At 43.3% G+C, this 25,777-nt stretch overlaps 2 protein-coding genes across 3 annotated transcripts; one reads left to right on the forward strand and one right to left on the reverse strand.

The window, feature by feature from the left end:
• The first annotated feature begins 755 nt into the window (after positions 1 to 755).
• On the forward strand, positions 756 to 21,495 carry map3k21 (mitogen-activated protein kinase kinase kinase 21). Of its 2 annotated transcripts, XM_058058131.2 has the most exons (11): positions 756 to 2,353; positions 12,937 to 13,117; positions 13,203 to 13,351; positions 13,427 to 13,602; positions 14,447 to 14,687; positions 16,002 to 16,124; positions 16,944 to 17,039; positions 17,445 to 17,595; positions 17,673 to 17,767; positions 18,937 to 19,716; positions 19,784 to 21,495. In XM_058058131.2, exons 1-11 carry the CDS (start codon positions 1,576 to 1,578, stop codon positions 20,131 to 20,133), a joined length of 3,120 nt encoding a protein of 1,039 aa, XP_057914114.2. In that variant the 5' UTR covers positions 756 to 1,575; the 3' UTR covers positions 20,134 to 21,495. The 2 variants fall into 2 exon arrangements, with proteins under 2 accessions (XP_057914114.2, XP_057914117.2); XM_058058134.2 differs by lacking the exon at positions 16,944 to 17,039 and having other exon boundaries at positions 757 to 2,353.
• A 776-nt stretch (positions 21,496 to 22,271) lies between these two features.
• On the reverse strand, positions 22,272 to 25,716 carry il22ra2 (interleukin 22 receptor, alpha 2). The gene is made up of 5 exons (XM_058058136.2): positions 25,556 to 25,716; positions 25,357 to 25,471; positions 23,176 to 23,354; positions 22,931 to 23,088; positions 22,272 to 22,811 (listed from the first exon to the last, which is right to left on the reverse strand). The coding sequence occupies exons 1-5, from the start codon at positions 25,701 to 25,703 to the stop codon at positions 22,659 to 22,661; spliced, it is 753 nt and encodes a 250-aa protein (XP_057914119.2). The 5' UTR covers positions 25,704 to 25,716; the 3' UTR covers positions 22,272 to 22,658.
• Positions 25,717 to 25,777: the final 61 nt, after the last annotated feature.

A 25,777-nucleotide genomic window follows, 5' to 3' on the forward strand; every position in this document is an offset into this window, starting at 1 on the left:
AGTATATATATTCTAGTATATATTGTTTGAGCAAAAATAAAGTAAATAGTGTAAAAACTACTACAGTATCGGCTGTCATTCAAATCATTTGGCTTTTATCCCTATTGTGTCCAATTAGACTTATTTCCTGAGTTGGTCTATATATATATATATATATATATATATATATATATATATATATATATAATCAAAATAAAAATATATAACAACATATGAATATAACAATAGCAACAGCAAAAAAATAGACATGTATAATTGAAACCTATGGATATCATCACGCTTGTATTGATCATATACAAATACTGCTTTCGATATCAGTGTTGATAATTGTATCGATCTTCCCACCCGTCGTGTGCACCTCCGCCAATCCGTTTGCAAGAAATCCAGTCTCGTGCACAAGATGGTGGTGCCGTTTATCATAATAAATCACGTTTAGTTTGCTAGTCATTGTCTTTATTTTGGACTTAACGTTAGGTACACAACAAGGTTATGTTGTAGAACTGTAGAACTACTGGAATACTCTGAAGCAGTACTCGTAGTAGTTATAATGTTCGTAGAAGTGATGCAATATATAAAGTGATAGTTTAGCACGTGTATTGTTGTTGTGAATGTCATTTAGCTTGCGTGATCATATCCCTAAAATTCGGCGCGCTCTCCACTCACATTCCAATGGCGGCTCCACCCCCACCCCTGACGCTGAGCTGGTCACATGCTACAGAGTCAACCAATCAGGTGTCAGTATTGAGATCAGCCCGGCGTCCCTCTCTGTGGTCCAAGGTAGAGCCGCTGCTTTAGTCCGACTACGAACCTCTAGCTACAATCTTCCAGTGGAGGGGAGGGGGGGAGTTATTTGGATACAAATCTGCAGGATCCCCCCCTCTAAAAGCGACCATGTTCGATGGGATGTTGATGGTTCAACCACCGGCTGTTCCCCACAGAGGAGAAACTTTTCCTAACTTTCCTAACCCTGGTTGCTAAAGTAAGCTAACCCGTTAGCCTCACGTCTTGGAATGCCGTGGGAAAGTCGCATAGACGCCGCAAACTGACAGAGGAGCTGTCGCTTTATCGCCAAACGGCGGTTGTATGACACTAAATGTGGACTCGGAGAGAGGAAAACACGTCGCTCGGCTGCTCAATCCCTCTCGGTGGACGTAGAAGGGGGCAGGTGCACCTTCCTCCCCCCGCGGCACCTGCGGCTGAGTCTCTGGAGCTAGCTTTAGCTTGTTAGCGCTAGCATCGGAAAGGACAAGCGGAGAGTTTACTTTTGGACGTTTTCCACTCCAAGTGTTTATAATTGCCGTTGAACGTCAGCCCACCAGACGGAGAGAGTTTGTTTACTTTCGCCTGGGTATCGACCCCGGGTGAGTGGAGTGGCGACGCGCTGGATAAAGTTACAACTTGTTGGGACGCTCCTCGCCAAGGGACTTTGGACAGTGTCAGTCGCTCCGGCTGGGGAATCCCCCTCCTTTTCAAATCCGCCATTTAATGCAACAACATGAGGATTTATAAAAGTCACTTTTTTGCTTTTCTGATTTAAGACTTCGCACCCTATGGTGTCATTACGGCCACCGAGAAATGGATATCTCGCAGGCCGCTTTCCCAAACGGTGAAGGGCGGCCGAGCGGTGGGGATGGGGAGCATGCCTGGACAGATTGCCCCACGGTGCGGTCGTGGGCTCACTCGGCCCCGCTGTGCCCCACTCGCTCCTTGTGGACGGCCGCGTATGACTACGAGGCTAGCGGCGAGGACGAGCTCAGCCTGCGCACCGGGGACGTGGTGGAGGTCCTCTCCAAAGACGCCGCCATCTCCGGGGACGACGGCTGGTGGACGGGGAAGATCAACCACCGGGTCGGTATTTTCCCCTCCAACTATGTCACCTACCAGCCTGCTATTTACCGCCTGCCAGTCGCAAGCGTGCGGGAGCGAGTCCCGAGCTCGCCCGTCCAGATCTCCTTCAGCGAGCTGGTGCTGGAGGAGATCATCGGCGTGGGGGGCTTCGGCAAAGTCTACCGGGGCACGTGGAAGGACCAGGAAGTGGCCGTGAAGGCTGCCCGGCAGGACCCCGACGAGGACATTACGGCCACCTCCGCCAGCGTCAAACAAGAAGCGAAGCTCTTCTCCATGTTGCAGCACCCCAACATCATCAAACTGGAGGGAGTGTGCTTGGAGGAGCCCAACCTGTGCCTGGTCATGGAGTACGCCCGAGGGGGCACGCTGAACCGGGTGTTGACGGGAAGGCGGATACCCCCGCACATCCTGGTCAACTGGGCCGTGCAAATTGCCCGAGGGATGCACTACCTGCACGAGGAGGCCGTGGTGCGCCTGATCCACCGTGACCTGAAGTCCAGCAACAGTAAGTCTTGAACGTCTAACTAACCTTTATAATTACTTAGAGCTCCACAGGTGTCAGCCAGCCACTGAAAATACCATAGATTATTAAATAAATACCATATAGTAATCATTCTGAGATATTTGCTTTTGTATTCATGTAAAAAATATAGTTTTGTCCATGAATTGCATTTGGGTACAACATGTTTTTGGAGTTGGAGGCAGTGGTAAGTGTGTATGCCATCAGGAGGATGTGAAATCAAGTTAGTTTGCCCAGCTGTGAGGTAGGCTATACCCCCTAAACCCCCAGCACACACACACACACACACTCACACCTTCCTCGCGCCACTCCCCCCACTCCAGCTTGAACATGTTCAAATAAAGACAGTGATTTGACAAATGTAAACAAGCAGGCTCGTGCCACATGAGTAGTCTGTGTGCTCCAATAATAAGTCCAGCACTATCACAAGTCTCGAAAGCACCACATTTGTTGAAGTTTTCTTTGAAATGTTTCAGTTTTTCATTTGAGCATTTAGTTCGCTCACTCACGGTGCTTTCACGTTACCCCCTCTTTGATTCCCCTTATGGGAATCCGTACTCCTTTTCCCACAGGGTGAGTTTTTGTGTGAACGCTGTAGTTGAACTCGGAACTCAGGTCTATACCGAAGCAGTTGGTTTCACTTTGTTTAGCTGTTGTCAGAAAACAATGACATACTGTAGATCCATACCTACACCGTTTACTTGCATCGCGTGTGACATTGACCTGAATAGCTGCATTTTGTTGGCTGTTAGCACATCACTTGACTTAAATACGGCTTTACACCTTGAATGAACAGTTGCAACATGTCAATTTACGACTTGATGACAAAATCAGTCTTTCTTCTTTTTTTACTCTCAATAAAGCAAGTTATAACGAGCTAAATAGTCAATGAGGGTTATGGTTGCTGACTGAATTGGCATACCGGAAAAAACTACTAGTGTTTCGGTTGGGAATTGCACGGCACACACTCCGAAACTTTTCAGAACTCCCAAAGGTTTGTGTGGATGTTATAATGGACGGCATGGTGAATGTGTGGCTAGATAAAACAAGTCTGTGGTTTTCACGCATCAAAGCCCAGTTCCAACTACTAGGAACTACACAGGATGTGACAAAAGTATTTCCACGTATTGCCCGCCCTGGATGTCTATTTCCTGTCATACAGCAGGACAACTTTAGTGGTTTTGAAATGATAACTGTCATGCTGTGGTATTCCGGATTCTAAAAATGCTGACTGTTTTTGTTGTTGTTGTTTTTTGCTAGCTATGTTTACACACTGTGTATACAACTCCAAACATCTTCAATCTTCTCCACTTTGTGGCCACAGATCTTTATCAGCCCTTTGGCCATGTTGGTAGTATCAGCTTGGGTGAAAATGTATTCTCCCACAGGGAGCGGTGAGCACGCCTGACCATATACAGCAGGTTCCTGTGTGTATGCTTCTAGTGCATTGTGTATAATTATTTAATTGATGAATACATTGGAGAAAAAGCAGTGCGTGTGATGCTAGAACAAGAAATAATTAACTGTTAAAATAAGGTTGTTTTCCTCTCAGTTTAATGGAAGCACCACTCAGCTGTTCCTCTTTCTAGTGTAGATGAGTCCAGCGCTTTTTAAATATGGCAAGGATTTGTGTTAATTAGCGGCCAGATGGAGAGAGAAAAGGGATTTAAACTGGTTCCGGTTAAGTCGGGGGGTGGGGGGGGTGTTTGGAGAACATAAACAAACTCTCTCCACCACCCTCTTGTGCAGACGTGATGCTGCTAACACAAGTCCAATGTGTTTGTCCTGCCACTTCACTGCGACCTCCACCCGGCGCAGATAAAGAAACCTTGCATTTAAACAGCTGCAGCATGCGTTAAAGTTTACATGCGGAAAGTCAGCACACTCCTGTCAATAGCGTGTCTTGTTTCCAATTAAAATATCTAACTTTTGAAAGTTTTTTTTCCACTGAAGAAACATCCAGTTGTTTGTTGCCATTGGATGTCTTGTTGCAGGTAGATGATCATCAATCCTAAGATTGTGTATACGTCTTATCTTAAGTGAATGAAACAGAGGCTGTGTGTGTGTGTGTGTGTGTGTGTGTGTGTGGTGTCGCTTTGAAGCAAAGAGTTCATAAAAAGACTCTCCTACACAAAAACAGCACCCTGCGGTGTTTTGGGTTGTTTTCCCCAGTTAAAAAAAAAACGAGAATACTACAGCCTACCAAAGTTGTCGCATCTGCTGCTGTTGTTTGTCTTACTAACTTGAAAAGAAGAAGCTACTGTACGTTGCGTTCAATGGCGTTCAGAATGTTAGGCTGTATTGTTTCTAGTAACTTTCTGCTGAGTGTTGATGAGTAGAGGAACAGGTATCTACAGTCCTAAGGGGGAAGGGAAAAATCCTCCAATGGCCTGCATACATGCTCCATGCAGACAAACATAAATCTATTTGATCAATCATTAGCCTGTAAAGTAATATGTTGGAAGTCAGCGAGATTTGCCCAATCTAGCTTTTGTGTTTTTTGAGCTAATCTGTAAAATCCCGGCCCGCGGGGAGGAATGTTGCTAATGAGGGATAAAAGCTTAACATACGTTTGCACAATGGACCGGTCAAGCAGCGGTTGCTAGGCTACTGTGACCAGAAGAATGGCTAGGACTCGGAGGGTCCCAAAGCCCTCGTTTTGTTTTGTTTCGTTCATATTTAATCTCCCAGAGAGCAGCGGTACTCTTTTATTGCCGCAAACTGAGGGGGTTACCCTGCTTATTTTTCCCTCTTTCCTTGCTGTCCCCCCCCCCCCCCCACCCCCATTTCCCCTTATTCCCACTCAGTCTGCTTTTTGGCTCTGTTTAAACTTTAAAAGCTCTTTCACTTTATTAGGAATCAACACAACTCCACGTGCGTCCTTAAAACTGTGACGTTACTAAGTAACAGTAAGTAAGACATAGTGAAGGCAGTGGTTCCCAGAAGTTATGTATTGTTATGTATCAGTATCGCTACCATACTTGTACTCGCATACTTAAAGTCTGTGAAGGAAGTAGTGGAGGTATTTGTAGAGCGGCAGATAACAACTAGAAATTAGACTGAAACCTGGCTCTGAGCCATTGTGCATAACACTGCAGTATCGCGTCTTGATTTGTGCGATTACATCTGTGTTGTCCCTTTTTTGAGCATATCTGAAGTCACCAGCAATCATCTGTTTTATCATATTGCTGGTGTAAACCTGGAATAAGGGATTTTTAAACCCTTTTTGTTTGCAACATATGCAAGACCCTCCATATATTATCACCGTAGACCACTGTATGGATTTGTGATGCCAGATCATCTTTACAAACACAATTTACTGTATATCATCAACACCGCACTTGAGCTATTGATTGACTTCCGCGTTATTCCCCCACAGCGACTGCCTAAAATCTGTCTGGCGTGATTGCTACTGTTGTCCTTTGCCAAGAGATACTACAACCATGGTATGAGGAAGCACACAATAAGACTGGGAGAGGCTCTCTTTGCTTTGCTCTAAAGTTGGCAACCTTTTATCTCAGGTTATGTTTCCGTCTTCAAGTCATTCATGTACACCGGTGAGGTTATTAACCTTTTTCAGTGATGTAAACACAGCTTTGGATCCAATGTGTATACTGTACTATATTCATTTTCTACTACTTATCCTCTAAGGGTCGCGGGGGTGCTGGAGCCAGTTTTCTTCAGGCCTGGTCAGACCCTGGACTGGTCGGCAGCCAATCACATGGCATATATAGACAAACAATCATTCACACTCATTTTCACACCTATGGACAATTTGGAGTTGCCAATTAACCTAGCATGTTTTTGGAATGTGGGAGGAAGCCGGAGTACCCGGAGAAAACCCACACATGCACAGGGAGAACATGCCAAACTCCACAGAGATGGCCGTGGGTGGAATCGAACTCGGGTCTCCTAGCTGTGTGGCCTGTGTGCTAACCACTCCTGCGCCGTGCAGCCTTGTACTACATTTATTAATATTTTATTGTCCTATACAAATGATATACACACATTATGATGCCTTGTCCACATGAACAGCAATATTTTTTTTTAAAATGCACATTTTTTTGTGTTTTGGCATCTCGTCCACATACAAAAGTAAGCTTTGGTTCTTAAAGGGTCCCTGACATAATTCATCAAATTTGCTTATATACATAATTATGTTCTACATTGTTTACAAAGGGTAAATTTGCAAAAATGACATTTGTAGTTCATAACAAACTACTTCTCTTAGCTCAGCCAAAATTGTAGTCATGCCAAAAGTTGTCTTGCTGCTGGATGTTAAGAAAAACTTATTGTGTCACCTAAGTTTTTCTTTTCCAAAAGACTAAACCACTGTTGTTAACATATATGCTAGCCACCCATAATACGATGATGACGGCGTTCCTGCGGTGATATCTTCGTGACTCCACAGCAGGTGAGCAAAGCTCTTTCAAAGCACCTGTGTACGTGTGGATGTCCTCAGCGTCAGTGGGAAAGTTACCCAGAGGGGACGAGGTGTTGAAGGGCAACTTTTCCCCCAGCTTCCCACAATTCCCCCTGGTTGACACAGTTACTGTCTGTCTTTTCTGTGACAAGAGAATGGGCAGGGAGGGGAGAGAGGAGGAGTGGAGATGCTTTCACTGTGTTTTTTACGACCTCTCCCTGACTGCACCTATTGTTGCGGGGTAGGGTGAAAAGGAAAAGGGCCCACTGCTGACATGGGCTGCCCTCCCAAACAACCAATCAGCTCCATAGCAGCTCCCCCCCAATCCCAAGCAAACGTAGATGCTGCTGAATCAAAAAGGTACCAGCCTCGTACCTCTGGCGTTTGTGTAGGCTATAATTAGCCCAGTTCCGCATTAATTTGAGCTTTAGAACATTCACGCCGTGGCAGGAGCAAGTGGTCCTGAGAAACGTGACCGTGATAGATGCATTTAGGCAGCCATTAGCCCTGATCCTTTTTCCCATAAGCCAGAATGCCCGGGGGCACTCCCGGTTTCAGCTGGGGGAGACGGCCCAGTCGGGGAATGTTTAGCAGCCTTGTTTTATGCTTACGACAGGAAGCCCTGCATACTCAAGCTTAGTCTGTAGGCACAGCTAGCAAAAATACTGCCACGTCAAGTTAGCGGGCAGCTGTCTGAGTTTTCACAGCGCCCCTGTTATATCAGTGCACGGTTATTTTGCAGGAAATAGAAGAAGCCTCAGTTTTGTTTTGGGCAGTTAACTTGAGAATGACAGCAACATTTTGTTTGCAGCACACAACACAGATTATCAGCCTGGCATTCATATTCTCCGCTAGCCCAGCATGGCATTTTTCTGCAGATTTCTGGCAGAAATCAATCACAATTTGCATCGTACTATAGAACCAATGTATAAAACAAAGAAAAGCAAAATACCAAATGAAAGAAACTTTACAAAACACAGAGAATTAATACTCATTCATCCACAGCTAATGTCTGACATTCATTGACAATAATACTATAGGTTGAGAGTCAGAAAGCAATTCAAAAAAACATATAAAATACATCCTAAATGATGAATGAAAGGGACAAATGAGCATTTAAAGTTACTTTTACCTTCATTAAAGTATTGATTGAAAATAGGAAAGTGGTGGTGGCATTGTGTGATGAGGAACAGTCACATCAATGAAGCTAAAAGTAACCTTAAATGTTCATTTATCCTTATCATTGGTCATTTATTTACAATTATTTTATGCAAGTAAATATATTAAAACATGTTTGAGTGTAAACGCCTGATGACATCATTGATGTGCGACAGTCTAAAAGTTAACCACTCGTTGACAGTTAAGCATTGTTGGTGTAAAACCCGTCACATTTATTGGTGAGAGAAGAAATGGTTCGTGTTTAGCAAAAAAAAAAAAGTAGTTCTTTTTCCTGTTTACCTGGAGGGGGTGAAGCAATGGGAAGAAGCGTGGGAGCTGCTTTGAAGGCAGCACCTTTGCTTCTGATCTTCCCTGTGCTCCATCATGTGAAAGATGGGTCTGCCTGAAGATCCCTGTTAGAAGAAGGAATTAAATGGGGGGGGACTGGTCGGAGGGTGGGGTCGCCCTCGAGGGCACGTCCATCTCCAGTTGCGTTCACCGGTGTCTGCTTCAAAAACATGTCTTTTCAAAAGAGTAAGGAAATAGAGACGAGTAGAAAGAGAGAAAACAGCTTTTTAATTGCAAGAAATCATATTCACCAATGAATTTTGCTTAATTAAAGGAATAAAAGACCTGTAACCGACTGTTTTTGGAAGGCATATTCTCAATCAAAACAAGCACTTAGTAAATAAAATACATCTTTGAATATAGTGTCTCTGAGGCAACTGCTGTGTGTTTTTTCTCTTGGCCTGAGCAGAACCTGTGAACTTTGCTCTGTTTTGTTTTCTCTGTTTTTTAAAATGTTTTATGGCTGCTGGCAAAGTGAGGTGATTACACTCCCACCCGTTACAGTAGAGAACGCTAAGGTGTGTTTGCTTTTCCCTCCGTCTACGTTTACATCCAAATGCCCTGGTAACATAAATATCATGGCCGCCACGACTGGACAGTGGTGAGAAAAATAAGCTTGGTAACCTGGACCCCCCCAAAAAATATAACACCCTTAAGTAGCCTCTGAATCCTTTCCCCACCCTAGTTGTGATTATTTCAAGGACCAACAGGTCTGGGACCACCATGGTCAAATATAAAGCCTATTAACTGTCCAGGCGAGTTTTAAAGTGACTTTTCAGTACATGCTGTCCAAAACTAAAAGGACAGAGGCAGGATTACTACATTTACTCAGACTTTGCAGTGTTCATGTTCTTCTGTTTATTATTTTTCATGTGTTAATGTGTTTGCCATGTTATACTGAGCAGCCAGAACAGAGAGACGTGTACCGTTTTCTGATGTAAAGAAGCAAATACAGTCATCCCTCGCTACATCACGGTTTTAGAAGAAAAAAAATTAATGTTCACTATTATTAGTCCAAAAATATTTAAAAACAAGTTATATGTAATGTTATATTGATGAGACGTGACATTGTATTACATTATTCTCACACTGCATGGAGTCAACCCTGGCATGTCCGACATGATTGTGTGGAAAAACAATTTTCTCCTCTCATTCCATGTGGAAGTGGTAAGTTTAGAATGAACAAATTGGAGGCTTACTAGTTGTGTCCTAGCATTGATCCCATAGTTGCAATGTGTTAACAAAGTGTTGTAAACAAAGAATAATAGGAGTGGTATTTCATGTCAATTGGGCTTTAATAATGTTACAAAAATAAGTTTTCTATGCTTAACTATGAAAATATTCAATTTATTAATATCGAATCCTACTTTGTGGAAATTCACTTACCTTAGTCAGGTCTGGAACAAATTGACAGTGATAAACGAGGGACAACTGTGACATCAGATTTTGCCTTTATGAGAATGAATGAAAGCCCGTTGCCTAGTTAATCCTTCAGATGCTCACTGAGCTGAAGTCTCGGTTGGTGGTATGACCACCTGTGTGACTTTATTGTATTTATTCCTAAATACATGAAAATAAAAATAGCTGTTTTTTCCGCTGTTTCCAAACAGCTTTATTAATGTGTGCTGTTAGTTTAGGAGGCTTGTTCACACACTGGTGAGGCCCATACTGGTATAAATAGCAATTAGTGGGAGGCTGACACAATTAATTCAGTGCTTGTGTCAGTGGGGACACTTTGGACTACTTTACAGCAGAAGCTGCGGCCTGGTCTGGTCTCAAACTGCCATCCCCGATAATGTACGTCAAGTGCCAACAGTGTGTTTTCCAAAACGGCTGCTTGCAACTTTTAGAAGTAATTCCGCACAAGGCGTACGTACGGGCTTTCAGGCGGTGTGGCATAATGTCAGCTGGGAGACATGTAGACGAACGGGTCTTTTATCAGACAGTGGAGTGACATGGTGTGACAGAGAAAGTATGTTGCATGATGTCCTGCAGGCCAATCAACACAGATGCACGCTCTTCTTCCTGGGTTGTATAACTCACCCATCAGAAGTCATTATGAAGCAACAGAACTTTGCAAATAGAGGAGCGCTTGGAAACGGGAAGTAGCTAGATACTAATATTATAGTACATATTATGGGGCTTTTAGCAAAACCTGTTTGTAATGGAATTCCCATTGTGTTGGTTTAGGTAGAGGATCCCCACCATGCCCCAGGCAGGTAATGGTACCTGTACCCTCGTTAGTCCCAACAGGAGCAACACCAAAACACCTGTGATCACTTGGCTCCAAATAAGGCTGCACTATGGCGAAATAGTCATGATTCTTTATTTTTTGTGCTTAGAATTAAGAGAATAATTTTTTAATGCTAATTAATAAAGCATAGTTGAGCATGATTATTTGGCAAAACAAATGTATGCTCAAGCAAATGTTACATATTTTTTGACCCTAAATTAAGCATCATTTTGAGGCATAAAATGGTTAGACATTAAGACATTGACACATACTGTACATGTATTTGTCTTATGTCTACTATACTTGGTAGCACAAGTGTAAAGGTGACCATAGGGGTGTAATTTCATGTCTACAGGGCTCTAATCATGTTAATAAACAGGTTTTCTGTGCTTTAACTACAAAAATATTGTATTTTTGAATAAGGAATCTTTCACTTATCATGGTCTGGTCTAGAACCAATTAACTGGGACAAACGAAGAATTACTGTACATCAGATTTGTACATACTTGTTGTACATGTACTTCCGCGTTAAGTGACATTTAATTTTATATGAAGGCTGCTTTCCATTGTGCTGCTTTACAGTACCTCCATTGTTCTTTTGGTGTTGGGTTAGTCCTGGTTGACTTAATAGAAATGGAGTCAAAATCTGTGGCACACTTGCTCATTCGTGCACGTAATAAAGTTATGTCTATCATTATGCATGTGATCAATGGCCGCCATAATTTGGCTTGATCGATAAGACTCTCAGACTACTTTTTGTTTGTTTTTTTTTAGTTCGACATCCTCCAAATATTAAATCAAACAGCAATACATCTTCATTGCGCAATCACCTAATACCGTCTGCTCCAGTTGAACGTTTGCACACTTTATTGTCCCTCTAAAGCAATATAACGGCGTTTACACAAGCCCAGTTAAATCCTCACCTTTGACATAATCACAAGGTGAAGGCGGTAACTTCCACTTGTTTGCGCACATATTGCGTCAGGCCTAGCTGGCTAATGTGTTTGTTTCAGTTTATAATCATGCATCTTAAGCATCCAAAACATGGCTAGGGAGCACAGAAAACTAAGTTATCATAGAGTAGCAACAACCAGTCAATAAACAATGACAATCAGGAAACTTATTCTGGAATTTATACAATGTAAATCATTAAATATTCTTCTGTACATTTATTCTAAACTCAAGGTATTTGTATGCTAAATGTCTCTGTACCTATGTAGTTACTGTACATGCTATCTTCAGAGGTCACACTGCTCATTGATGGAAAATAAAGATAAAAACGATGGAGGGGGAAGTCCAAGGTCAGAATGCAATAGTGTGAGAGAGACACGGTCCCACCTTTTTTGTGTCATTATTTATAAGTCATGTGGAAAAACTGAGGACACCTCCATAATATGTCCCACCATCCCTCGTTTGTTGCGGTTAATTGTTTCCAGACCTCACCGCGACGAGTGAATTTCCACTAAGTAGGATTCAGTATTAATAAATGGAATATTTTCATATTTATGGCATGGGAAACCTGTTTATGATCTTTTAAATATGGTTTATAACATTATTAGAGCCCTGTAGGCATGAAATAACACCCAAAAAGTCACCTTTACATTTGTATTATCCAATATTGTAAATAATCAGAGAATATTTACATAGGCATAAGTAACATAGACTCACACTGGCTTTACTCTTGTATCATATTTACGTATGTATCACATTATGTCGACATAATAAGAGTAACTAAGCCATTTCAAATGTAAATACAACTGCTTGTGTGTGTTTCCCTAGGAACACCATACAAACCATACATGGTATTTACAGTCACACATACAGTATGCAGGATTATGAGCATCATACAAGCCTTGATGTGTTTCCTAATGTTATACAACGTTCCCTTGGGAGTATTGTCCTGGCAAGCGCATGCCGGGTTTGTCTTGCACGGACTGCACAGATCCCATCTAGAATGTTTGTATGTGCATGATGTCGGTATTGAACCATCGGCCTAGGCTGTCTGCAACTTCTCACGCGAGGTCGGGTGTCGTGTTCCAGGCGGCTTGCAGGGTTCCGTCTTGACTTTAATGTGTTTGTAGCGGTATTAGCGCCCCGGGGAAAGGGACATTGTGGCGCTGTCAAGTATGGTGTTTTTAACTGTAACAAATGAGCCCCATACTGCTGTTGGCCCTGTTCAATATCACCTATCATTTCCTCACCCCGGCCAAGACTTACCTTACCCTCCAGCTCATCACATTTGCATCCATCGTCTTTAATCATGTCTCACCGGGATGCTTATTGTTGACATTTTTTTCTTTTGTGCATAACATGTGATTATAACTTATGGTAGAGTTGTGCTGGTTTTCATCTCACGTCCACACACCCGTTATAACGGTCCTCTCTCCTGCTTTTGTCTGCCTTCAGTTCTATTACTTGAAAAAATTGAGAACGACGACATCGGCAGGAAGACGTTGAAGATCACAGATTTCGGCCTGGCCAGGGAGTGGCACAAAACCACGAAAATGTCAGCAGCGGGCACCTACTCCTGGATGGCCCCTGAGGTCATCAAGTCGTCTCTCTTTTCCAAAGGCAGTGATGTCTGGAGGTGTGATGACCTCACATTTATTTAAACACACTTTTGTCTTTTCTGTCTGACGCTTCTTTCTGTCTGTGCCCCCCCCCCCCCCCAGCTACGGCGTCCTGCTGTGGGAGCTGTTAACAGGGGAGGTGCCATACCGAGGGATAGACGGCTTGGCCGTTGCTTACGGCGTAGCAGTCAATAAATTAACCCTACCGATCCCCTCCACCTGCCCCGAACCCTTTGCTAAGCTAATGGAAGGTAAATACACCTCAGTCGTGACGCAGGAAAGCCTGTTGTCAATCACAAATGGTCACAAAAACGCTTTATTTCCAGAGTGTTGGGACCAGGACCCTCACGTGCGCCCCTCCTTCTCCTGCATCCTGGAGCAGCTGTCGGCCATCGAGGAGGCGGTGATGGCCACCATGCCACAGGAGTCCTTCCACATCATGCAGGACGACTGGCGTGTGGAGATCCAGGAGATGTTCGACGAGCTCAGGACCAAAGAGAAGGTGGAAAATGAAGCCAAAAATACACAAACAAGCTATTTTTCATCAATCAGCATCACGTCGTGGCTTTAGGGGGCTTTAACAGGCTGAAGGGTTTAGTTCATTCCTTTCAAATGACCAAAGTGGGTCATCAGCTACCCTATCACTTGATTTTCGGTAAATATCCTGGAGTAATCTGAGTCTACGTGCACGGCTAGGCTGCTAAGCTGCTTTGTGCAAATCATCCACAGAGGATTATTATTATCATCACTCAGTCAAGAGCAATTAGAGAGAAAATAGAGTGTTGAAAGAAGAAAGGGAGTTTTTAGGGGTTGAAAAGTAAGTTCTTAACTCTTAACTATCTTTGCTGGAAGTATTTGAGTGATGCTGGATGTGGCTCCTATGACTGACACTGGCAAGGCTTTACCTTGGCTGATCAAATGCCGTCAAAACTATAGGACATAAAGCACAAATACTTTAGGCACATAATCCAGTCACAGATAATTATGTAACATACTGTATTGGTGACAAAATGAAACTATCACAACTTATATTGTAACAAAACATATTTTAACAGTTGGAACAAAATATTAATTTCAATAACACTTACACCGATGTTGACTCTGAACCAGTACTAGAGTTGCTCCATATTGGCTCTCTTACCAATATTTGATATACCGGTATTGTTAACACTTCACGATCAATACATAGATATAGGCAGCAGCTCTTTCCACAAAGTAATGTCAAGTCACATCTCATGTAATGAATAAAAACATTATGCTTCTTTTACTGTAATGCATGTCACAAAAAAACAAAATAAGACAAGTATGATAGGGTCATATATTTATTCTCTTCCGCCCCGACACAGGAGCTGCGTTCCAGGGAAGAGGAGCTGACCCGGGCCGCCCTACAGCAGAAGTCCCAGGAGGAAGAGCTGAAGCGGCGGGAGCAGCAGCTGGCCGAGCGGGAGATCGACGTGCTGGAGCGGGAGCTCAACATCCTCATCTTCCAGATGAACAAGGACAAGCCCAACGTGAAGAAGAGGAAGGGCAAATTCAAACGCTCCCGCCTCAAACTCAAGGACGGCAACCGCATCAGCTTACCCTCAGGTTAGTCTGCACTACTAAAGACATTTGTGGGTGCGCCCTGTGGGTTGTGCTAGCATACATGTCTACCCTCACGGGTTTTAGAACAGTCAGAAAAATGCTCAATGACATATGCACAATTTGTTTCAACCATTCATTCATTCATTGAATGCGAGAGGCGGGGTACACCCTGGACTGGTGGCCAGCCAATCACAGGGCACATATAGACAAACAACCATTCCCACTCACATTCATACCTATGGATAATTTGGAGTCGCCAATTAACCTAGCATGTTTTTGGAATGTGGGAGGAAACCGGAGTACCCGGTGAAAACCCACGCGTGCACAGGGAGAACATGCATACTCTACACACAGCTGTAAGGTCTGCGTGCTAACCACTCGGCCGCCGTGCAGCCGAGTTTCAACCAATCTCACTCAAATTCTACACATGCTTGACAGTCCACTAATTGAATGTTAATTTTGCTGAAGTTACAGTCTGTATTTTGTAAAGAGCATAGAGATGTGTGAGAAATGTGAGTAAGTAAGTGTGACTTACAGGTCAAACTTCAAGGTTTAATAACAGCGCCACCTTGTGGTGTATTTGTCAGAAGGCAACGCGGTAGGGGTGCATGTTTTGGCAGGTCAGGATAGGGTTCCAAATTTCCATGTTTGGAAAAGCATGGAAAATGGAAATTTAAGTATGGGAAAAAAAAGACTGTTACCACTGTTGTGTTTTCTAAAAGATCCAATTATGAAGAACTAAATTGATCAATGTGTTTTTCTAAGTAGCGTTCTCGGGCCGTTAGTGCAAGGTGCTTGTGTGACGTATCCTAGGAAACATTTGGGAAGAGTGACAAGTTGAATGGCCAGCCCTTTGCTCTTAATTCTCCTCCAACCCTTTATATTAGCTACATTACCTAGCTATTGTATCCTGGAAAACATTCCATCAATGCTATCCTTGATGTACAGTACATGATACAAAGGCTGAAACTCATAATTATTTTCTTAGCCGATTAATCTGAGGCCTCTTGTTTCAATTAATCAAGTAGTCCTTTGGGATGAACATGAAGTCAACACCCAAAAGGTAAAAATGTCAATCACTGATGGATGACCAAGGAAATCAAAGAGTATTCACATTTGAAGTTGTCAACTACAATACAAAGCTAATATTTCCTCAACTAGCTTAGCATATTTTGTCACAGTAATAACCATATTGTTGAATTAATAGCTCTCCATCAATCTACGTGAGGTTATTAAGAGCACACGTTAATGTGTAAGCCCACTAGCCACCCTGACATTGTAATAAGCACAATGCTCCTGTCTCCATGCGTTCTGCAGACTTCCAGCACAAGATCACGGTGCAGGCGTCGCCCTCCATGGACAAGAGGCGGAGCCTTCACAGCACCAGCTCCTCTCCTCCCAGCAGTCCCACACTCATCCCCCGCCTACGAGCTATTCAGCGTGAGTCTTCAGGGTTTTTTTTTTCTTTTCTTTCTTTCTTTCCTCCGTTCTCCTCTCTCCATTCTATCACGTCGCTGTTCTGCTGCCAGGTTTAGTGCGTCCAACGTGCACGTACGCCGCGGCGCTCCAGCGAGCCACCCCGTCAACTGGTGGCAGCAGTAAAAGTAACACGGGAACATTCACAGTGACAAGGTCCATGTGAACAAAAGCGGCTCGGCCAGTTGTTTGAACAGCTTGCTAATGTTGTTAGTCACGCACCAACAACCGTGCAACAACTGGAACAAATTCCGCTTGACCATTTGTGATCGGCTCTGACGTGCAGACAGAGCGGACAGATTAGCCTTTGGTGCGCGTCGCTGATATGGATGGGAATGTAAAGATGACTATAGGGGTGTCATATCATGTCTAGAGAGCTCTAATAATGTCAATAAAGCGTATTTAGAAGGTCATAAACAGGTTTTCAATGGCATATTTATGATAATATTCCATTTATAAAGAAGGAATCCTACTTTGCTGAAATGGAATTATCGCGGGCACATCTGAAACCAATTAACCAGGACCAATGAGGGAATAATAAAGCCTGCCATGGTGCAGTGGTTAGCGTTACCTGGGTTTGAATCCCCACATACGGAATTTAAAGGTAAAAATCAGTATGCGTATCAAAACAATCCGCTGTGGCGACCCCGTAAATCAGGAAAAAAGCCGAAAGAAACAAATAACTTTTACTAAAGTATCTTTTCAGCGATAATTGGAATGCTATTAGCCTGGCTACCTTGGGGGTGGGGGGCCCTGTATAATAGAACTGTCTCCCCTCCTCAGTGACATCCCACGTGCAGAGGGACACTTTGTTTGTTTACCAGCAGGACGTCGACCTGACCAGCGAGCTCGCCGCCTTCTCGGGTCTCAGCGGCGAAGGCAAGCCATCGGCGGCTCACTTAAACGCAGTCTGGACCTGTCAACTAAATCAATTTTGATTTTGGGGGGAATGTCTCTTTAAGAGCTACAGTTGAAAATGCACAGACTTGAATGGATTCTAATTCAACTGATTGGTGTGTTCATCAGTGATTCATGATGTTTTCTTTGTGGTCTGTTGGTGGATGATGACGCTTCTTCTTCACGTACGAATATAACACAAGGCTTTCTGGGGTTTTTCCTTCACACGTGGCTTTTAGGCAAACACCTTATCTTGCTGCAACGCTGCGCTTCCTGGTAGAACAAAGCGATGAAAGAATGAAGCCAAGCCAAACAAGAGCAATCTAAGCTGAGTTCTTTGGGAGGTTTAATCATGTCACTAACACACATCATGTCTGGTGTGTGCAGTCACGCAGGACGAGAGCAACCGCACGTGGGGCCGCAGCGCCCCCTTCAGGCCGGAGGAGTTTGACGATGTGAAGAGGGGCATCAAGAAAAAGGGGAGAACCTGGGGACCCAGTTCAGTGCAGAGCAAAGAGAGGCCCGCTGCCACCGAGAGGTACTCTTGATGCTCTCCATGTTTGCTTCCGTCTCCGTAAGGTTCTTGACGTGTTCCTGTCATCGTCCCGTCATTAGAGTACGGCCTCTCTCGGACGGCAGCAACCCGTGGTCTACCAGTCTGGTCAAGTCCCAGAAGTCTGTCCCTCTCGCCGCCCTCTTTGCTGAGCAAGGTACGCAGAATGCGAGCATATTTGCAGTGGTGGGGGGGGCACACACACAGTGGAACTCTTAAACCTTTACATACAAAAGGGTGACGTCCAAATATGCCCCCTCCCTGTGTTGCATGTTGTGGTGGCGCTGAAGTTGGGGCTGGTGTTCGGGGGTTGGGACCGGGGTAAGGGGGGGTGAGGTTAAGGTGGTGCTGGTAAATTCTACAGCAAGATACTTTATTAGCAAAGTAGCTGAAGTTGAAGTTGTATTGTTGTATTGTGTTATTAGTAATATTAATTAGTAATATTTTTTGTACTCTCTCAAACTATATGTATGTATGTATATATATATATATGTATGTATGTATGTATGTGTGTGTGTGTATATGTATGTGTGTGTGTGTGTGTGTGTGTATGTATGTATGTATGTATATATGTGTGTGTGTGTGTGTGTGTATGTATGTATGTATATATGTATGTATGTATGTATGTATGTATGTATGTATATATGTGTGTGTGTGTGTGTGTATGTATGTATGTATATATGTATGTATGTATGTATATGTATATGTATGTATGTGTATATGTATGTATGTATGTATATGTATATATATGTATGTATATGTATATATTACATATATATGTATGTATGTATATATGTATGTATATACGTATATATGTAATATATATATATGCATATATATAATATATGCCGATGGTTTATTGTTTACATCAGGGGTGGGCAAACTACGGCCCGGGGGCCACATGCGGCCCACCAAGCGTTTGAATCCGGCCCGCCAGTTGCTTTCTAAGTATTTCAACTTTTAACATACAAACTGGCAACATGACTTGCAAGTCTTATTTAGTAAAAAAAAAACAACAAAACTGTCAAATTAAATGACGTAGTTAGATGTGGTGTGATGTTTAAAGTGCTCCTGAAAAAAAGGGACATGAAAACATACAGCTGATAGTATATAACACTTACAGATAAAATTAGACAAAAAAAAATTCAAGGAAAATTATAAGTATAAAATAGTGTGTGTGTTAAATATATATATATATATATATATATATATATGTTCTGGCCCCCCCGGACAATTTTGTTTCCTCAATGCGGCCCACGAGTGAAAGTATTTGCCCACCCCTGGTTTACATTGAGGTTATTATGAGCGATGACTGTGTTTTTCCAGCAGGGGGCGGCAAAGATGAGACGTTCCCTCCGGAATGTCCCGACAGCAGCTCCAAGCCAAAGCAGCTCAAGTTCCCCAACCAGGTGTACATAGATCTACCTCTGTGGAGGGACGAGCAACAGCCCCCCAGCGCCAGCGGAGAGGTCGGGGTCGGGCCGGCGGCCCAGGGCGGCCCGGCGGAGAGCCCCGACGACCCCTACACCACCACGTCCACCTCGTCCGCCTCCACCACCCCGCAGCTCACGCCCACCAACAGCCTGAAGAGGGCGTCGGCACGGCGCAAGACGGACTCAGTGTTGTACGTCTGCGGCTCGCTGCTGGCCTCCGTGGTGCTGGGCTGCGACATCAGGGAGGCGCTGAAGAACGGCGAGGACGGGGAGCCGCCGCCGCGGGAGGAGAAGGAGAAGAAGCGCAAGGAGGGCTTGTTCCAGCGCGCCACCAGGTTCCGCCGCAGCACCTCCCCGCCCAGCGGCCGCCCCCGCAAGGACGAGGCCTCTCCGAGCCACACCCCCAACCCGCACCTCAATCTGGTCTCCATGTCGGCCATCGTGGAATGTCAGTCCACCAAGTGTCTCCTGCAGTCGGAGGCGGAGGTGTCACAGTCCAGCCCCACCAAGTCGGAACCTCCGGCTGTCAATCATCACTGCCCACCTTTGCGGCTGACCCCGGCGCTGCCAGCGGAAAAAAGCCAGACTCAAACCCAAAGTCCGCCGCCTGAGGTGACAAACCACAACACGGGGACGCGCCTCCGCCGGAAGAAATACACCAACAACCATGATGGTGAGTTCAAGTCACGATGCTACTGCGCTGCTAGCTAGCATCAGCTAACGCTCCTGTGCTTTTTTAGCTAACGGCCCCCCCAGCCTGCCGCCGCCCGCTGTGCACAAGAAAGACGGCAAGACGAGGCCCGACAAGGACGCCTGCGTCCGACCTCGCCACGTCTCCTTTCGGGCCAAGTCCCACAACTGGGCGCTGCTGCGAAGCCACAAGAGCTACTCGCTGGGCCACTACTCAGGCGAGAAGACGGCGCAGAACCTCAACATGGTGCTGTCCTCCCCCGACGTGGGCGTGGCCTGCTCGCTGCTGGACATGGACGCCGAGGGCCAGAAGCGGGACTGCACGGTGCCGCTGTGCCGCATTCAGAGCTCGCCGGGGCGGCCGTCCGTCTTCGAGCTGGACAAGGAGTACCTCTCGTAGCTCCGAGCGTTCCAGGACAGGCTGATGGTGTTTTTTTGGACACCAGATGATTCTAGAAGGTTCACAACCAAGCTGTCCTCTGTTTTGAGAAGGTTCTAGAGCATCTTTGTCTTAGTTCTACAACATAATGACGTCGCCCACAAACGTGTTTGTTTCTTCTCACCTTGCGCTCGCCGTCGCCCCCCCCCTTACCTAAACATGTCCGCCTCTGCTGCGTTCACAACACAAGTACTTTTTTAAATTTATATGTCTATTTTTATAGATAATTTAACAGACGTACATTCCACAGAAAGGTAAACACTTTAGATCATCACAAATCACGCCTCATTTTATGTTATGTTGTGTTGTGACGCCTTCATGCGGTTTATGGGGTTTTTTAACGCTGGTGTTCAAGCGCCGAGGACGGTGCGAGTGCTGGATGGCAGCAGGAACACGGTGAGTCACGCAAGAGGGGATTCAAGTTGAAGGACGCGAGAAGTCCAAGTAGTCAATGAAGGAACAGAAGGAAAACAGGAGTCCATTTTGATTTAGCTGAAAAGGATTCCGATGACTTTTCCCCATCTCAAGACTTTCTGGAACCACACCTCATGTAACATGCACTCCAAATGTGGCCACTTTATTATTATTATTATTATTATTATTAGGAATTCTACCCGGGAACAGCAACCTCATTGGTGTTTTTTTTTTTTTCAATACTTGTATTTCACCGACATTCTCAGCCTCCGTTAATGGCTCAAACACACACACACACACGCCTCCGTGAGGACGGACTATGCAGTTCCCATCTCGTCATACGTCAGTTTTGATTGGAAGAGTATTCCCAAACGGTGTAAATACAAGTTCGACTCCCCAATGAAGTCATTTATAATGTGAACTCCCTGCCTTACTAATCATGTATGTGTGCTACAGTGGGACTCAAACCCGCGGGCCAACACTGTGAAGCAATACAAACATTCCACTGTAGCCGTTTTCTCATTATGTCTTATTTTTTTTTGTCTTTCTCTCCGTTAGCGAGGCGCCTAGTGGGACCAAAATGAATGCAACAAAAAAAAAAAAAACAGGCAGCACAGTAAGGACCAAAATGTGAGCAGCTGCTACTTACTTACTGGCCCAGCTGGTTGTTGTGTACTTTGTGTACTCAGTTGTGTAGCAGTATAGAAAGACTCCGAGTGACGTTGGCGTTAGCGCTTCCGATCGGACGACACCACCTACACTTTTACAACCACGACCTTTGCCTTTCAGTGACTGTTTTTTTTTTTATTATTGTTGTTGTTATTATTATTATTATTATTACAGTATTCCATTGCCTGATTGATCAAGACTATCAACATGTTTTTGAATAAAGTCTAAATTAAGACTTGACATTAACTTCCTGTATTTTTTTCCACCCTTTGTATGTGATGGGACAAATGTGTAAACATAAATGTCAATTTTAACATTTATTTCATTTATTGATCATTCTAAGTTCTACTTGATGCATTTTTTTACTCACGTATCTTTCATCTTTTGCCGTTTAGTCTACACTTTGTTGTCCCTTGTTTATCACAGTTCATTGCTTCCTGACCGGAACCAATTCATTTGGTCTTATTCAATAGTACACAAATGAACATTTGTGCTACACTATAATTTAATATAATATAGTAGATATAATCTAAGAAAATAAGATAAGACTCACAAGTTAGCCATGCCTTGTTTTTTTTCTGGACAACATACTTTATTGTGACTATTAATGATTTTAGACTTTATTATCCAATATGGTAGTAAAGCTAAATAAGCTACATCAGACATACTGGAGCAGTGTCACAGTCAATGTGTTTAGTGAGGAGTACTACTTAGTTCCTACTATTACTGACACCTGGTGGCCAATGTAGAATACTACATTCACACTAACAATGCTTCTTCTTTTACATTTTTTTTCCATGTACTTAGATCATTTTGCCATTTTTATGCTTCAAAATGTTCCATTTAGGCCAAGAATAAGTCCAGTTTGCTAAAATATTTGTTTTGCTCATTTAAAAAAAACGCGATATAGCGAGGAAGCCATAATCGAACCACAACATTGCAAGGGACAATTGCATTTTCTATATATTCTACTTATTTTCTCCCCCAAACTGAAAAATGAACGTGGTGACAAACGCTGGAAGTGAAAAACGTTTAATGACAAAACATATTCAAGACAGGAAGTGAAGAAAAAGAACATAATTGTCTGACGTGATGATGGATGGAATGATATAGCACCTTGTATGATACCCAAAGTACAAACTGTCATCAATAATCATGTGACTCCTTATTGTTGCTTGTCACGCATGCACCAAACAAAACATATTATTATTATTATTATACATTGTCATATTGTCATAGTAACATTTGAGAAAAAAACAACATTTGTGTATATTGTATACGATGTAGTGTCACTTTAAGGAGAGGAAAAAGACAACATAAGCATAAGCATGAAAAGCAACATCAAGTGTGCCGTGTTACTAAAACGTATCTAAAAATAGCGTTCCGGGTGCACCGCAGCACGATCACAGCGTGGTGATGCACTTCCGCGGCCCTCGAGCACTGCTGCGGCGTTGCAGGGGGTTGACCGTCTGAACCTGGAGGCAATATTTGCTCTTATGTTTCACTTTGGTCACAAGGAGCGTGCCTGAGCAGCAAATCATCTCCTCAAACACCTCCTGAGAAGAAATAGAGAGAATATACAGGATGTTGTTTTTTTTGTAATGTCATAAAATGTATTTTTATTCATATTTATTGTCCATAACACTTGATTTTGATGTTGTAAGTGGAGTCGTACCTCCTTGCCAGAGGGCTGGATGAGGTAGATCTTGTAGAGAAGGCTTCTGGACAGCAGACTACTCTGTATCTTCGTGGCCAGAAGCTGGGGGGTCCTCACGCAGACCACAATCCCTTTCTCCGTGGCGTTCAACCTCAACAGCGGTGAGCTTATTATGGCTGGAGAGGAAAAGAACAAAATAAAAACAGCTCAAATGTCAACAACTTGTATTTGCATGAACGTTGAGGAAATAGAAAGACCCTCACTGTCCCATCGGGGGTTGAATCTCGGCGAAAGGACCCACGCCGACTTGCCGGAAGACGACGACGCCCTCAGTCTGGCGTAGTAAAACTCCCGGAGTTCAGAGGTCACGCTGCTGACGTCACAGTGGTGCATCAGGATGCCCTGACAGTGGCCCACGTCCTTCCACTCTCCAGCTCCATAGCTAGGGAAAAGAAAATATAAAGGCATACATTTACAAAAAAAAGTCGTAAATCTACAATTTTGTAATATTATATGTGTATTTGCATATTTACATATGCAAATTTACGGGAATAAACGTTATGACCATGAAATTGTTCTATTATCTTTGCCCGAGGCCAAACATCACATGCTGCAAGTCCCACCTTTTCTTAGCTGTCTCAGGCAATGCCTGTTACGAGTTAGTATTAAAATGAGCGGAGATTTCCAGAATAAAGTTCTAACTTTACGAAAAAAAAGTCTAATATCATGAGAATAAGTCATAAATTCACAAGGCAAAAACCTTACTATTACACACAAATAAATTTGTCATTTTGCGAGAAAGAATTTGCAATATTATGAGAATAAAGTTGCCAATTAACAAGGAAAAAGTTGTAAATTAATGAGAATAAAGATGTAAATTTATGAGAAAAAAGTCATAAATGTAAACCTGAAGCGAGAGGAAAGTTTCCTATGCTCTATTTGCCCTCTGATACTTATTATAATATTACAACTTCATTCTCCAAAATTTGAGATTTTATTCTTGCAAATGTATGACTTTTTCCTCATAACTTTGTGACTTTATTCTCTAAATTATTTTTTTGGAAATTATTGTTTATTATTGTATTGTTTTTTTCTACTTCGTCGTAGAAAAGCACAGGTTTACTCTCAGGTTTGTTTCCACTGTCTTATCTGGTCTTGTGTTCATGTCATGTCTACAGCGATGATACTACAAGTCCCACAATTCACTGCAGCAGCAGGTGTAAATGTCATGTAACTGTAGAAGTAAAGTCACTCGTTTAGCGCTCACAAACCTCTTTTGTTTAGATGATACCTTTATGCCACAAATCATAGTGCATGAATTTCCTATTTCCAACTTTGACCAATTTATTTCTTGGCTAAATTACGTCGCTTTTTCGCTAGCTAGCTTATGTTGAACTAGACTACGGCAGCCCGAGGGGGTTAAAACTCAGTACAGTGATTTACAATGCAAATCACTTCTTACTACTGCACATGTAACTCATTTCACAAAAGTTTATGTACACGTTGACACACAAATACTAGTGCATTAAATGAATCGAAAATGTATATAATACTATTTATATACATTATCTAAATCGCGTCGTTAGTTCGCTAGCATGTTGCTATGAGCAACTCAGCAACTCAATTTATGACTACGGCCGCCCATGAGGATCAAAAAGCATTGAGGAAACAGCTTGTATTGATTTCCTAACTCATTCGATAATGTGAATTTCTGATAATTCACAGTATCTGCAGTAATCAATGGTGAATAGCAATTAGGTAATAAGTGTGTCTATTTCAAGACAAGTGTATGTACTGGGTTATATGTAATTATGAATAACAAATAATTATGTCCGAACACAACACTTTCAAGTCTGTTGCTACTTCCGGTGTCATTTTAGCTAGTAAAAGTATGGAAGCCCGTTTAGATAAAAAGTCGAAATAAGGAAATAAAAAGTCTGAATTACGAGATAAAAAGTGGAAATTATGAGATACAAAATCATAATAATGAGATAAAAAGTCGAAATAATGAGGTAGCTTTGTAGAAGAGTCACAGCAGCAGCTCTTCTCTCCTTTTCAGACATGGATTGTGAGTACATTGAGGAGTACTTTAAGTGTGGCTTTATGAAATACTTCATTTGCTGGTGAATTCTTCTGGGAATTGTACCAGCAAACGCACATTGGAGAGAATTTTGAGGCGTCGAAAGGGGTGTGTCTGTTCACATCTTGCCAAGTGACGAAGACGACTGTGAAAAAGACGGCACCTGCTGCACATGCGCAGTTGGTATCTCGTAATTTCGATTTAACGTTGGGATATTTTATTTTTTCCAGTGGCGGAAACGGGCTTCCATTAAAAAAAAAGAGACACATTCAACACGTAAAAATAAATCTTCAAAAATAATATTGATTTTGTTTTGGCGATAGAAAGCCAACATAATGCCACTACTGATACACTATGTGCTCACATCTTCCACTGGACGTGGTAGCGGACATCAGTGTCGTTGGTGGACGCTGTCCAGCGTAGAATGTTGTTAAAGTCCACGGAGTCGAACGTCACCTGCGCAGGAGGGCTGATTGACACTGCGGGCACGGATACCAAATCACGTGACAGCTAGAACACAAACCGATGTTAGCCACAGAGGAGGAGAAGACAAGCGAACGAACCTTGGGCTGCCAGCAGGTCCACCATCAGTACGACTCCGACGAGCACACGCCTCATTTTGGACTCTCTGGAGCCACAAGGGCGCCGACCACCAACCTTTAACGGGTAGCCAACTTCCCCCTTTTTTTTCTTACGGAACAGTGACAACATCCTTTTACAGAAGTCCATTTGTGTGTACACTGTGCACATGACAATGACAAAACAATGACAAAGCAGAAAAGGCC

This window comes from Doryrhamphus excisus, linkage group LG20 (assembly GCF_037039965.1).
Source record: "Doryrhamphus excisus strain RoL-2023G ecotype Guam linkage group LG20, RoL_Dexc_Guam_v1.1, whole genome shotgun sequence".
Classification (NCBI taxonomy): Eukaryota; Metazoa; Chordata; class Actinopteri; order Syngnathiformes; family Syngnathidae; genus Doryrhamphus; species Doryrhamphus excisus.

Coding starts and splice junctions, on each gene's coding strand:
- il22ra2 (XM_058058136.2), bottom strand. CDS start 25,703: ATGTTGTCACTGTTCCGTAAGAAAAAAAAGGGGGAAGTTGGCTACCCG. Junction 25,472..25,555: donor GGACCTGCTGGCAGCCCAAG/GTTCGTTCGCTT, acceptor CCGTGCCCGCAG/TGTCAATCAGCCCTCCTGCG. Junction 22,812..22,930: donor TCCAGCCCTCTGGCAAGGAG/GTACGACTCCAC, acceptor ATTTCTTCTCAG/GAGGTGTTTGAGGAGATGAT.
- map3k21 (XM_058058131.2), top strand. CDS start 1,576: ATGGATATCTCGCAGGCCGCTTTCCCAAACGGTGAAGGGCGGCCGAGC. Junction 14,688..16,001: donor CCGCATCAGCTTACCCTCAG/GTTAGTCTGCAC, acceptor TGCGTTCTGCAG/ACTTCCAGCACAAGATCACG. Junction 19,717..19,783: donor ATACACCAACAACCATGATG/GTGAGTTCAAGT, acceptor GTGCTTTTTTAG/CTAACGGCCCCCCCAGCCTG.